The sequence below is a fragment of the Trypanosoma cruzi genome, genomic scaffold, assembly GCF_000209065.1.
Source record: "Trypanosoma cruzi strain CL Brener 1047053517087 genomic scaffold, whole genome shotgun sequence".
Classification (NCBI taxonomy): Eukaryota; Euglenozoa; class Kinetoplastea; order Trypanosomatida; family Trypanosomatidae; genus Trypanosoma; species Trypanosoma cruzi.
Genome location: NW_001849447.1, coordinates 344,723 through 355,296, shown reverse-complemented (window position 1 = coordinate 355,296; position 10,574 = coordinate 344,723). Strand labels below are relative to the sequence as shown.

The 10,574-nt window shown below is 45.7% G+C and overlaps 6 protein-coding genes across 6 annotated transcripts, besides 20 other annotated features; all 6 read right to left on the bottom strand.

Annotated features, from left to right (window-relative positions):
* Positions 1-8,486: part of a sequence feature (heterozygous, non-Esmeraldo-like haplotype) that runs on past the window's edge.
* Tc00.1047053511277.500 (hypothetical protein, conserved) lies at positions 65-889 on the bottom strand (the record flags this gene model as incomplete). Its single annotated transcript, XM_816757.1, has 1 exon — positions 65-889. One exon carries the CDS (start codon positions 887-889, stop codon positions 65-67), a length of 825 nt encoding a protein of 274 aa, XP_821850.1.
* Positions 983-1,048: a sequence feature (T-rich).
* Positions 1,113-1,141: a microsatellite.
* Positions 1,543-1,608: a microsatellite.
* Positions 1,856-1,909: a microsatellite.
* Positions 2,202-2,249: a microsatellite.
* Positions 2,273-2,316: a microsatellite.
* Positions 2,488-2,538: a microsatellite.
* Positions 2,770-2,800: a microsatellite.
* Positions 2,847-2,867: a sequence feature (AT_rich).
* Positions 3,111-3,210: a sequence feature (T-rich).
* Tc00.1047053511277.490 (hypothetical protein, conserved) lies at positions 3,421-4,803 on the bottom strand (the record flags this gene model as incomplete). The annotated part of the gene is made up of 1 exon (XM_816756.1): positions 3,421-4,803. One exon carries the CDS (start codon positions 4,801-4,803, stop codon positions 3,421-3,423), a length of 1,383 nt encoding a protein of 460 aa, XP_821849.1.
* Positions 4,965-4,984: a microsatellite.
* On the bottom strand, positions 5,084-5,419 carry Tc00.1047053511277.486 (hypothetical protein, conserved; the record flags this gene model as incomplete). The annotated part of the gene is made up of 1 exon (XM_816769.1): positions 5,084-5,419. One exon carries the CDS (start codon positions 5,417-5,419, stop codon positions 5,084-5,086), a length of 336 nt encoding a protein of 111 aa, XP_821862.1.
* Positions 5,485-5,545: a sequence feature (T-rich).
* On the bottom strand, positions 5,722-6,501 carry Tc00.1047053511277.483 (hypothetical protein, conserved; the record flags this gene model as incomplete). The annotated part of the gene is made up of 1 exon (XM_816768.1): positions 5,722-6,501. One exon carries the CDS (start codon positions 6,499-6,501, stop codon positions 5,722-5,724), a length of 780 nt encoding a protein of 259 aa, XP_821861.1.
* Tc00.1047053511277.480 (hypothetical protein, conserved) lies at positions 7,312-8,022 on the bottom strand (the record flags this gene model as incomplete). The annotated part of the gene is made up of 1 exon (XM_816755.1): positions 7,312-8,022. The coding sequence occupies one exon, from the start codon at positions 8,020-8,022 to the stop codon at positions 7,312-7,314; it is 711 nt and encodes a 236-aa protein (XP_821848.1).
* Positions 8,487-9,085: a sequence feature (areas merged during assembly that could not be assigned to a particular haplotype. This can correspond to areas where the two haplotypes were merged or to regions with more than two copies in the genome that were merged during assembly.).
* Positions 8,551-8,573: a microsatellite.
* Positions 8,621-8,652: a microsatellite.
* Positions 8,960-8,980: a sequence feature (AT_rich).
* Positions 9,053-9,075: a microsatellite.
* Positions 9,086-10,574: part of a sequence feature (heterozygous, non-Esmeraldo-like haplotype) that runs on past the window's edge.
* Tc00.1047053511277.470 (hypothetical protein, conserved) lies at positions 9,090-10,169 on the bottom strand (the record flags this gene model as incomplete). Its single annotated transcript, XM_816754.1, has 1 exon — positions 9,090-10,169. The coding sequence occupies one exon, from the start codon at positions 10,167-10,169 to the stop codon at positions 9,090-9,092; it is 1,080 nt and encodes a 359-aa protein (XP_821847.1).
* Positions 10,220-10,253: a microsatellite.

Here is a 10,574-nt window from a genome sequence, read left to right as displayed (position 1 = left end):
CGTTACTTGCATAAAGCCATGCATCTGTTATCCTTCACTACATGATCTGTCCGCTCCAGCTGCGCTACCACGGGCTGCTTTCCTCATCCGGGTCCTTCTGCAACGGCTCCAACTTCCGACACCAGTACTCGTCAAAGGCAATTGTGACGCGTTTTAGTCCCTCCTCCAAGGAATCGTTCGTCGTGTCAAATACCAACACCTCACCCTTGAACTTTATGTTCTTGAGAAAATCCAATTTCTTTTCGACACTACCCTGACTTTCAACGCGGGCCTCCGCCTGCGCCTCCGTCAAGTCATTACGATCCATCACACGCCGTACCGCAACGCCCTTGGCACAAGTCATGATCCACACATCGTCACAGAGTGAAAGCAGACTGCTTTCCGTGAGAAGTGCGGCTTCCAGTATAATTAAAAGCACAGATTTGTTTTTGGAAATTGCATCCCTCGACATAAATTCAATTTCCTTTTCAACTGCCTCATGGATGTGCGGCCAACACATATTGTCGAGTTTCCGTAATTCTTCTGAATGTGGCTCTGAGAACACGCGACCGCCGAGTTTCTTTCGGTCAATGAATGGCTCGCTGTGGGAGGAATGTGAAGTGCCTGACATCTCCTCCGACTTCGCATCGTGCAGAATTCCTTTTCCGAATGCGTCAATCACATCGTAGTAGCACGGCTTTCCTGGAGAATAAATATCATGACCTATTTTGTCGGCACTGATGGTGTGAGCCGTAAAAGAATATATGGGCTGCCGTGCACGTGACTGCGCCAACCTCAGCAAGTGAGTGCATCGCACGGACTTTCCGCTTCCGATGCCACCCGTCACGCCGAGGATGACCACGCGTGGAAGAAACGCCACTAAAAAAAGCCTCCGGGAGGAATTCAGCATTCACGCATGCAGGCCCAGTATTTGCCCCGCAGACTTCCCCGGGATATACGTAAGTGTATAGATGTAACTTCCAGAGCCCTCCTAACGACACACAAATAAAAAAATAAAAATAAAAAATAAAAAATAAAAAATAAAACAAAAAAATAAAATAAAATAAAATACTTCAATTGCTGCAATCCATAAATGCAAGAATACAAAAATGAATAAAGACGGGAAAAAACGGACACACGCACACACATACACACACACACAAAAAAAAAACAAGGGTTAAACAGGTGGGTTTGTTTGCCAACCGCAATGCTCCAGCTCAGACACATCCTTCGGGGGAGGCACAAAATAGTCATTTATACTTGAGATGCATCCTTTCTTTTTTTTTTTTTCTAAAGAGTCCTTTACGTCTTTCCATTGATTTTTAATTTAATTTTTCTTAAAAACCCTTCTTTTCTTTCCCAGTGTTGCGGGTGTGTGCCGCCCTCCCCGCCCTTTTTTCCCCGCGTCTTCCACCTTACTGAATTCCTGCACACGGAAACACGCACACACGCACAAACATGCAAATACGCGTACACATGTATGCATACTTGCACGCTCTTTCCAGCTCCTCGTTTTTTCCCCCTTTATGCATGGTGCCCTGCTCTTAGGGTGCTCTGATTAGAAACAACAACAACAACAATTACAGTCATAATGAATTTGATTATGATAATGATGATAATAATAACAGTGCCCGCGCCCCGTTTCCCAACACTGGCCCCACACTACGTGTTCGTGTGTGTCTGGTTTGTCCCCACCCCTTCACTCATCCCCACTTGCGTCCCCCTTTCACTGAACGAAGGGGGGCAAGAAGATCGAAAAACAAATATATACCGAAAAGTAACACCCGCCAGTATCCTCAACTGCGTGAAGAGACGGGAATAAACAGCAGAGGGGAAGCTAACAGAAAAGAAATGAAAGGGACCATGAAAAAAAAAAAATAATAATAATAATAAAATAAAAAAATAAATAATAATAATAATAATAAAATAAACCAGCACCAACTCGAACACTCACCGGGCAGGCTCCTAATTTACTCCATCATCCCCTCAAGTCTGAAAATTCCCACATCCACTCTCTCTGCCACGTGGGTCTCTGCACCTTCGCGTTTCATCTATCCATCTTTTCTCTGGCCTTCACATCACCAGTCGCACGTCCGCAGAGATAAGAAGAAGAAGAACAACGACAACAACAAAAGAAAAAGTCCCGTAGAACACCACATTTTCTTTCATTGCTCCTCTCCTCTTCCCCGTTTCCTTCCCAACTCCCGTTAATAACCCCCCTCTTTTTATTTTTATTTTTCGTTTCATTATTATTATTTATTATTTTTTTTCTGTTCCTTACGGAATTTGCCCGTTTTCTTTTCTTTTCTTTTGTTTTGTTTTTCCTTCCTTCTCCTTATCGACGTTTCTATTGTTATTTTTACCGATCCTTTCGCTTCTCTTTTCTTTTTATTTTTTCCCCCTTTTTTTCTGCCGCAGTTGTGGGTGAGTCTCTTGATTGATGTCTAATGTTTTCTGCCGCACTGTCTCATCATCCACACATTCGTAAAGAGTGAGAGGGGGCGCATGACACACACACACACACGCAGACGCAGACGCAGACGCAGACGCAGAGACATAAATATGTATTATATCGTTGCGAATGGTGGGCCTCCTCCCCTCCAAAAACACAGATTGAGGAAAAAAAAAAAAAAGGCGTAGAAAAGAGGTTGAAATGTCTTTGAAGCACTGCCAGCGGATACGCTCTAATTTCCTCAAACATTACCGCAAATATCCGCCTCTTCCTCACACAATTTAACTTTTTTCCCCCCTTACATGTATTTATAACATAGCCGTCGTTTCCTTTTATAAATTATTATTATTATTAATATTATTATTATTAAATAATACATTTAGTTTTACGCCTAAATAGTCTCAAAGACACACAGATATATTAATATATATATATTCCCCCCCGCCCTACCCTACGCAGGCGGACAGATTGCCCTTCTTGTCAGTTCACTCCCCTCCCCTTCATATCCTCCGCATTGGCATCAGACCACCCCTCTGTGGCAATGAGGGCGTCTCACCTCAAGAAAGTCACCAACTTCACACAAAAACAGTAGGACAGGTGGGCTCGGTAAAAAAAAAAAAAAAAAGGAAACCGTTCTTTCCGCAGACAAAAATTCAAACGATATGGACAAATATGTTGCACGGAAAGAAAACCAACAACAATGACAACAACAAAACAGAAAACACAAAAAAAAAAAAAAAAAAGAACAGCAAAGGATTCTAAATAGGAAAAAAAGGAAACCCAAAAACGCCACGTACAACATCATACATATATGTTTGCAGGCAGCAAAAATGAAGCTCTTCCATTTATTACATGGTGCAATGTGAATGTGTAATTGTGTGTAATTTTGTGAAAAAACAAAGAGCGTTTTACCCTTCCTCTTGGGTGTAATGTGTTTGTGTGTATTATTCGTTTTTCTCTCAAAATTCACATATCGCACAAAGACATTTTCACGCAGATACATCCACTGCCACATCATTAGGCGCGGCCGTATACTTCTCGCGAACCTCGTCAATCTGAATACGATGACCAGCCACACTCTTTTTTCCCTTATGAGCTGCCAAAACCTTGGCTACTGCCGCCTTGACGTCATCACCAGCTTCCTTAATGGCGTTGTGGTCCAGTTGAACAAATGCAAAGGTGCGCATGACATTTGGGTCTTTTTTATCGGTTCGTGAAAGTACCTTGACAAGCTTAGTTGGTGCAGTGGGATCCACAATATCACGGACTGTCTGTTCTGTTGCGTCCGTGGGAAGACCCTTTACAATGATATCGTAAAATACCACAAAACGGCTCAATGCACGGCCATCTGCGTCTTTCCGTTTATTATTGACTTCGTTGCTGTTGTTGCTTTTCCTGTTGCTGCCTGTAGCCAATGTCTTCCCGTTCTTCTTTCCATCGTTAGCTGGCACTGATGTCCCAGCCGTCCTCTTATTCACACCGTTCTTGGGAACAGTTTTCGTGCCGTTTTTTTCCACTGGACGAGCCACCGCCTTTTTTTTCTCCTTCGCTGGAGTCAAAGCTGTTGGTTCCCTGCTCTCCCTTGCCAGCACCGTAAGCAGTGTCGTTTGTCCCTGTGAAGGTCCAACACGTTTGGACATCATGATAGCCTCTGCAAAGCTTTTGGGCCTCTTCACCTCCGTAGTTGTGGCGGGGACAGATGGATCCGCCTTGTCTGTTGTCTTCTCTACATCTTTGGATGACTGGGACTGACTCGTCGTAGAAACAGTTGTACCGGCGGCAGGAACTGGAGATGCAACCTTTGCGGAGGCAAGTGACTCCGCCCTCTCCAGTTTCTCCACATCCTTCTTTGTTGTGGCATTCTCTATTTTCGCCAGTTCCGTCGTTGAGACCGGTTGTTCAATCTGCTCCATGATGCCATGTGCAGGTTCCTTCGCAAACATTGGGGGTGTTTCCAAGGCCCACCTTCTCGGCGCCTCTTCGCTGAAAGTGTTTTCGCGCTTGTCAGAAACTATCCCAAAGCTGCCCGGATGCGACTCATGCTCCATGAGTTCCACCAAATGGATAAATTCCTGGCTCATGCCTGGTGGAGTTGTGATTGAGCCTTTGATCATCACATGAATGTGCCCGTCCCCATCTGTTTGCGTGGTCAGACTTTGAATCTTCACCGATGCGTCAGCCTGCATGGGATACAGCTTCGATACGGCATCTTCGATCTCCATGATGTCAGTTGCCTTGTGTCCCATGTGATTAAAGGACGCATTTTGGGTGTAGAAGGAAGGCAATCTTTCCGGCATCTGCACCATCAGTGTGTAATACTGGCGGGCAAAACTCGCAGCAACACGTTGCTGCCGTTCATTTCCGACGGTCATCTTATACCCTTCTTTCTCCACACGTTGTGACGGGGGCAGCGATAAGAGGGGGGAGAGGAAACAAGAATGATGATAGAGAAGTGAAACAGAAAACAGCTACATAAAAAAAGCAAACCACCTCACCCCCCCCCCCCAAAAAAAAAGAAGTACAAAAAAGAGAAAAAATAAAATAAAATAAAATTCAGTGCCACAAAAAACGACAACAACAAATACAACCACAACAACAGCGATATACCGAGAACACGCATTAAGTACCCGCCCATCGTTTTCATCGGCACACCTACTTCAACATTTTTGTTGCGGAGGAAGTTCCTGCTAGGGGCCACAGGAGTGCCTTCCGTTTCTCGGGGCTCATCGAGCCCTTCGCGTCAAGAAGCTCCTGAAAGTCTACTACCTCCCACGATGAATGGATGCGGTGGCATTTCTCGCAACGGCACGTCACGACATACCCTGACATCCCGGTGCACTCGCGCTGCTCACGGTGGTAACTACGGCAATGCGCATCCGCGTCAAAGAGGATGGGATTCGGAATCGGCCTGTATCCTTTTGCGTGCCGTTGAATGGACTGGCAGTGACCACAGCGCAGAAAGTACTTCTGAAAAAATCGGCTTGACATCGTCACAAACTGTCTCTTCAATGAACAGCCTTGAGTTTTGGCAAGCCAAATTTGAGATGCAACTCAAAAGAAAACACACACAAGAAAACGAAGAAAAAAGGCAAAAAAAAAAGCAAAAAAAAAGAACAGGAATTCGTTCCTTCTTTTTAAAGAAGGACACAAAGAATGAGCTGAGAAAAAGGCCATGGGACCACCACAAAACACCAAGAGAGCAATAGCAGTGGGAAGATGCAAATAACTGCGGTAATTGTGGTAAGATCCGTACCCTCTCAAGTAGGGGAGAGAAGAAGACAACGACTGGCTCAGGAGACCAACTTCTTGCGGCGTGGGATACGCGCTGGCGGTGCCGACGCATTTTTCCTCGATTCTGCTTCTAATCCAAGGAACTGGCCGGTGCGCTGCACCTCCTCCGCAATAGCCTCCATATTTGGCTTCCATGAACATGACGGACAGTACGCCGACCAATCGACAATGTTTGGATGCAGCGGGCATTGGCCACTCTCCACCATACCTGTGCGACTGCGTACGCTCGCGCGGTACGAACCGCCACAGCCCTGACATTTCCACTCTGCGAGAAATTTGCTCGTGCGGGCCAACGACCCTAAATTATCCTTTTTATCCGTCTCCTTCAACTGTTTTATCAGCTCCGGTGCAGACGCTGCAAGCGACAAACTCTGATGCTGTTCGCGTAAGACTTCGGAAGGGTACCTGCCCTTACAAAGGTTGCATCCCGCATGAAACTTCGTGCGCACACTGACACTCTTGCGGTAGGAGGAACCGCAAAAGGAGCATTTCCAGTAAATGCGGCGGTGATCATTCCAACGGATATCTTGCAGAGTGATGCCAAGTTCCTCTTCAGTTTTCTTCACGTCAATGTCGTTAATAACGGCTTGGTATCGTTTTGAGAAGTTCGTCAAACGGTTGGACTCCCGCGTGACCCAATTCACCCCCTTCATGGGAAGCTTTCGGCCAATGCTGTAACTAAGGTACATGGCACCGTAATGCATGTTGGGCCAAACGCTTGACCAGCGGGACTTTTGCTTGAACTCCGCCGCCAAAAAAAGTCGTGTTCGATCCATCATTTTTTTTTCTTTTTTTAATTGCCGTTTGCCTCTGTTTCTATACTTCCGACTATTGTGCTAATAAAAATTTCAAATTCCTTTTTGATAACTTCGCGGCTGGCCGGGGCGTTGAAACAGCGGCGATTTATGCTCCACACAGCGGCAATAACGATTGACGACGGATGGTGTTGTGCACTGACACGCCCCGTGCACGGAGAGTCTTCTTCCAAAGAGAATACAAAAACGACAAATGCCCACTGAAGAGCGAAGTGCTGGACAACCTGTCACCTCTCAACGTGCCTCAAATTTCAACCAGCCGACAGGGCAAAAGCAAACTCTCTTTAAAAAAAAGGAAAAGACACAAAAGACTTACGGGCACGTTCACATCCAAAAAAAAAAAAAAAGACACGCCAGCAGCATGACACACGCGTACGACAGGAAAAAGATAAACACAAAGAGAGGAAAAGCATATTATAGCCCACTGCGTAACGCGGCCCAGCTGTTTTGCGGCTTTCATACTTTGGGACCAAAGAAGAACCAGAGATAAAAAATAATAATATGAAAACGTACAACTCGGGAGTTCTGCAAGTCTCAGCAATAATTAAGAACGTGCTATATTTGATTGCGTGAATTGAAAGGCCATGTCATAATGTCTACTTCTCCTGCCCTGCCTCCGTTAACGCCGCGAACACTCTGGGGGTCTTTGGCCACACAAATATAAATTTACAACGTCCCTAATTTCGCTAAAGAAGGGGGCTTTTTATTATTAGCATATATATTTTCCTCGAACAGTTTATTTTTGCTTCGTTTTCTTGTTTTCGGTTCATGTCCTCACGCCACCAATGAATTATTCATGAGCGGTTTGGGCGGTGGCGGCTTCCTCGGACGCTCCGGCATGGGCGCCCTCCGCACGCTCTCGTACTTGGGTGGGAATGTCAAAAAGAGCGTCGTACGCAGTGAGACAAACACGACGGACCAAAGAATGATGACGCGAAACCACGCTTGGACCAAAGCTTCATTCCCTGCAAATGGGTTACGACGGGGATCCTTCGATGCCGCCTCTTCTGCATCGTCATCATCCTCAAAGGGTCTTTTCTTAACCTTCCCTGTGTGCATCTCCTCGTAAAACTCGTCGTAACTAACTTTGCTCTTGTGCTGACGTGTTGTAAAACGGAAATTGCTGTAACGATTGCCACCATCAGAACCTCCACGGGCATCCGTGGAGCCTCCATCGGCATCCCGCCTAATCCAAATACCGCTCTTTACTTGATCGTAGGCCTCCTGAATCTCCTGAAACTTCTCATGTGAGCCGCCCGGTGCGTCCGGGTGGTGTTTGCGGGCAAGCACGCGGTAAGCTTTTTTGATTTCCTCCTTCGTTGCGCCTTGCTTGATGCCAAGTACTGCGTATGGGTTGGTGCTAGCGCTGGCAAACCGTGCCTGGAAAAGCATGGCCGTTGCGCCAGCTGCCGCCTGCGTGGAGAAAGACGACGCCAATGTACGATGGGCCCCGCCTACAAGGAGAGCACGTGAACCATGCCACATTGTTGGTAATAAAAAAACAAACCAACTCCGTTAAAACACACTTTGTATCTGTGTATTCCTTTGATCCTCCTTCGTTACCTCTTCCTCAATGAATGTTTTACTTTCCCTCTCTTCGGTTAGATGTCCACTCGGCGTGAGTGTGCGTGTAGCCTAACGACGTATGTATGTGTAGTGATGGTTGTGTCACACACACACACACCGGAGCGGAAAAATACACACCTCAAATGCCAGAGAGAGAAATATATATATATAAATACGATTTAAAGTATAAAAGAAGGAAAACAAAACACACTCACACCAAAGAATATAATCACAGTGAGAATGAATTGATTGATTGACTTCGAAGTTTCCTGTAAACCTCTTTTTTCCCTTTCCTTCTCTTGTCTGTGTGCGGGATAGAAATATCACAACTAATACAAATAAATACAGGAAAGAAGAATACAAAAACAGAAGGAAACATAAACTGTAACGCCAATAGACATGCGCACTCTCACTCACAGTGCCGGAAAATATTTCCATGCTCACCAAAATAATAATAATAATAATAATAAAAGACCAATATAAAACCCGAGACGTAATTCCCCCCTGCTTCCAAGGCATATATATGTATGTGTATATTTGTGTGTATATTTTTCAATTTTTCCTCCTTGTATCCCTTTCGTAAGTAACACGTGCGCGCATGTACCTGCAGCACCGCGTAGATGTGTACGATGATATTTACGGCTCCAATTCCAATTTTTTTCTGGATAAATGGTGCTGAGCACAAGTAGCAGCCTCATTCACCCATTTTCACATAATACCGCATCGTCACTGAAAAGAACTTTTTTTTTTTTAGAAACGGCATCCGTCTTTTTATTTTACATGCAAAGCAACAAAGCAAAAAAACAACGAAAAAGAGGCAGAAGAACGAAACAGTAAAATGCGCACGATCACGCAGAATAAAAAAAAAAAAAAAAAAGTGCTCTCCAACATCCGCAAGTAAATAAAAATATATATGAACGAGATGCCAGTGATAAAAAGATATTCTTACGCATGCATGCATGCATGCATGCAAAAAAAAATAATCGTCACTGTGCATTTTGCTGACGATGTTTTCCACACTTGGAACAGAACTTCACTTGCGCAGAACGAAATATCGCCCCGCAGCCCGTGCAGTGTTGTGGCAGCAGCGGCGTTGGCTCTGATGTGGGGCACAATTTTGGTAGTGAGATCCGCTGCAGTGTATTGCGCTTGTCACAAGAAGACGGTTCGTTTGTCTCCAGTGCGGGGTTGCGAGGCGGGGCTGTGAGTGCCCCGCCGCCGGTTGGGTCGTCAAACACCAATTCCCGCGCAGACCAGTCGAGAGCCATCAGGGGAAAAAATGCTTCACGTACAGGCAAACCCTTCTTGAGACGGTCCTGCTCCAACTCAAAAACCGTCGAATGGGTCTCGCCATCGCGGTCACACACGGCACACAAAAAATGACTCGTAAACCCACCACAACCGCACTCCTTACAGTGACGCTTTTGTGGATCATGCTGCTTATGCCCATGACCGCAACGACACTTGGCGGACCACTTTAATGGGTCCCAACTACGTCTTCGCGACAGCCATCCCTCCCCAATCTCCTCTGGTTCGTTTGGCACGTAGTTAAAACCGCCACATGCGCATGCTTGACATCGGGGTGCCGGCACGCAACCCCGTGACGGTTTCAGCGTAGCGTGCTCTTCAAGTGAATGCCCACAAAAGCAACGATGCTGGTACCCAATCCGTGCACAGAAGTCCGTATTAGCCCCTGACAATTTGGGCTCCTCACATCGCCAGACAGCATAGACACCAGTCTTTAAGGCCAGCATTGCAGCCTCATTCTCCCGGTTAAGAATCTTCTTGGATTGTGCGGATGGGCCAAAGCGACGGATGCCCTGAAGAACTTGGCCTTCTGAAGTGGCATTTTTCTGAAAATTTCCCTCAATAACCCCTTTTACCCGTTTAGAGAGATCACGTATCTCTTCATGTACCTCGTGACTATCAACTACCATGCCGTACGACTCAGGCGCACTCCGTACGACGGTTCCGTGTGAAGGCGTTGCCGTCAGCTGCTGCTGGGGACGACTGCGACATGGTCCCACCACCTCAGCGGCGCTGCCACGCGCAGCGGACCTCCGCATCGGAATAAAAACAACAATAGGGACAACAAAACAATGAATGGCTCCCGAGCAAAAAAAAAAAAAAAAAAAGAAAAGGATAAAAAAGGACTACACACAAAATCAATTTAAAAGAAAACTTTTAACTAATTGTGCTACCGAATCCACGAGAGAACGTCCAAAAAGCCCCCCACAACCCCGCAAAAAAAAAAAAAAAAGAAAAGCGGCAAATAAGAGAAAATAAACGAATCTCAGATACGTTTGCAGAAGCACACACCATGTATCCACTCGCCCATCTTCTCCCCTCCCACAACTCCCCAGTGAGAAACAGATATTTATATTTATATAACTTAGACTCCAAGAAAACACATTCATTCATTCATCCTCTTTTCCCTCTCTCTCCCTCTCTCTCATGGCAAGATAATTTTA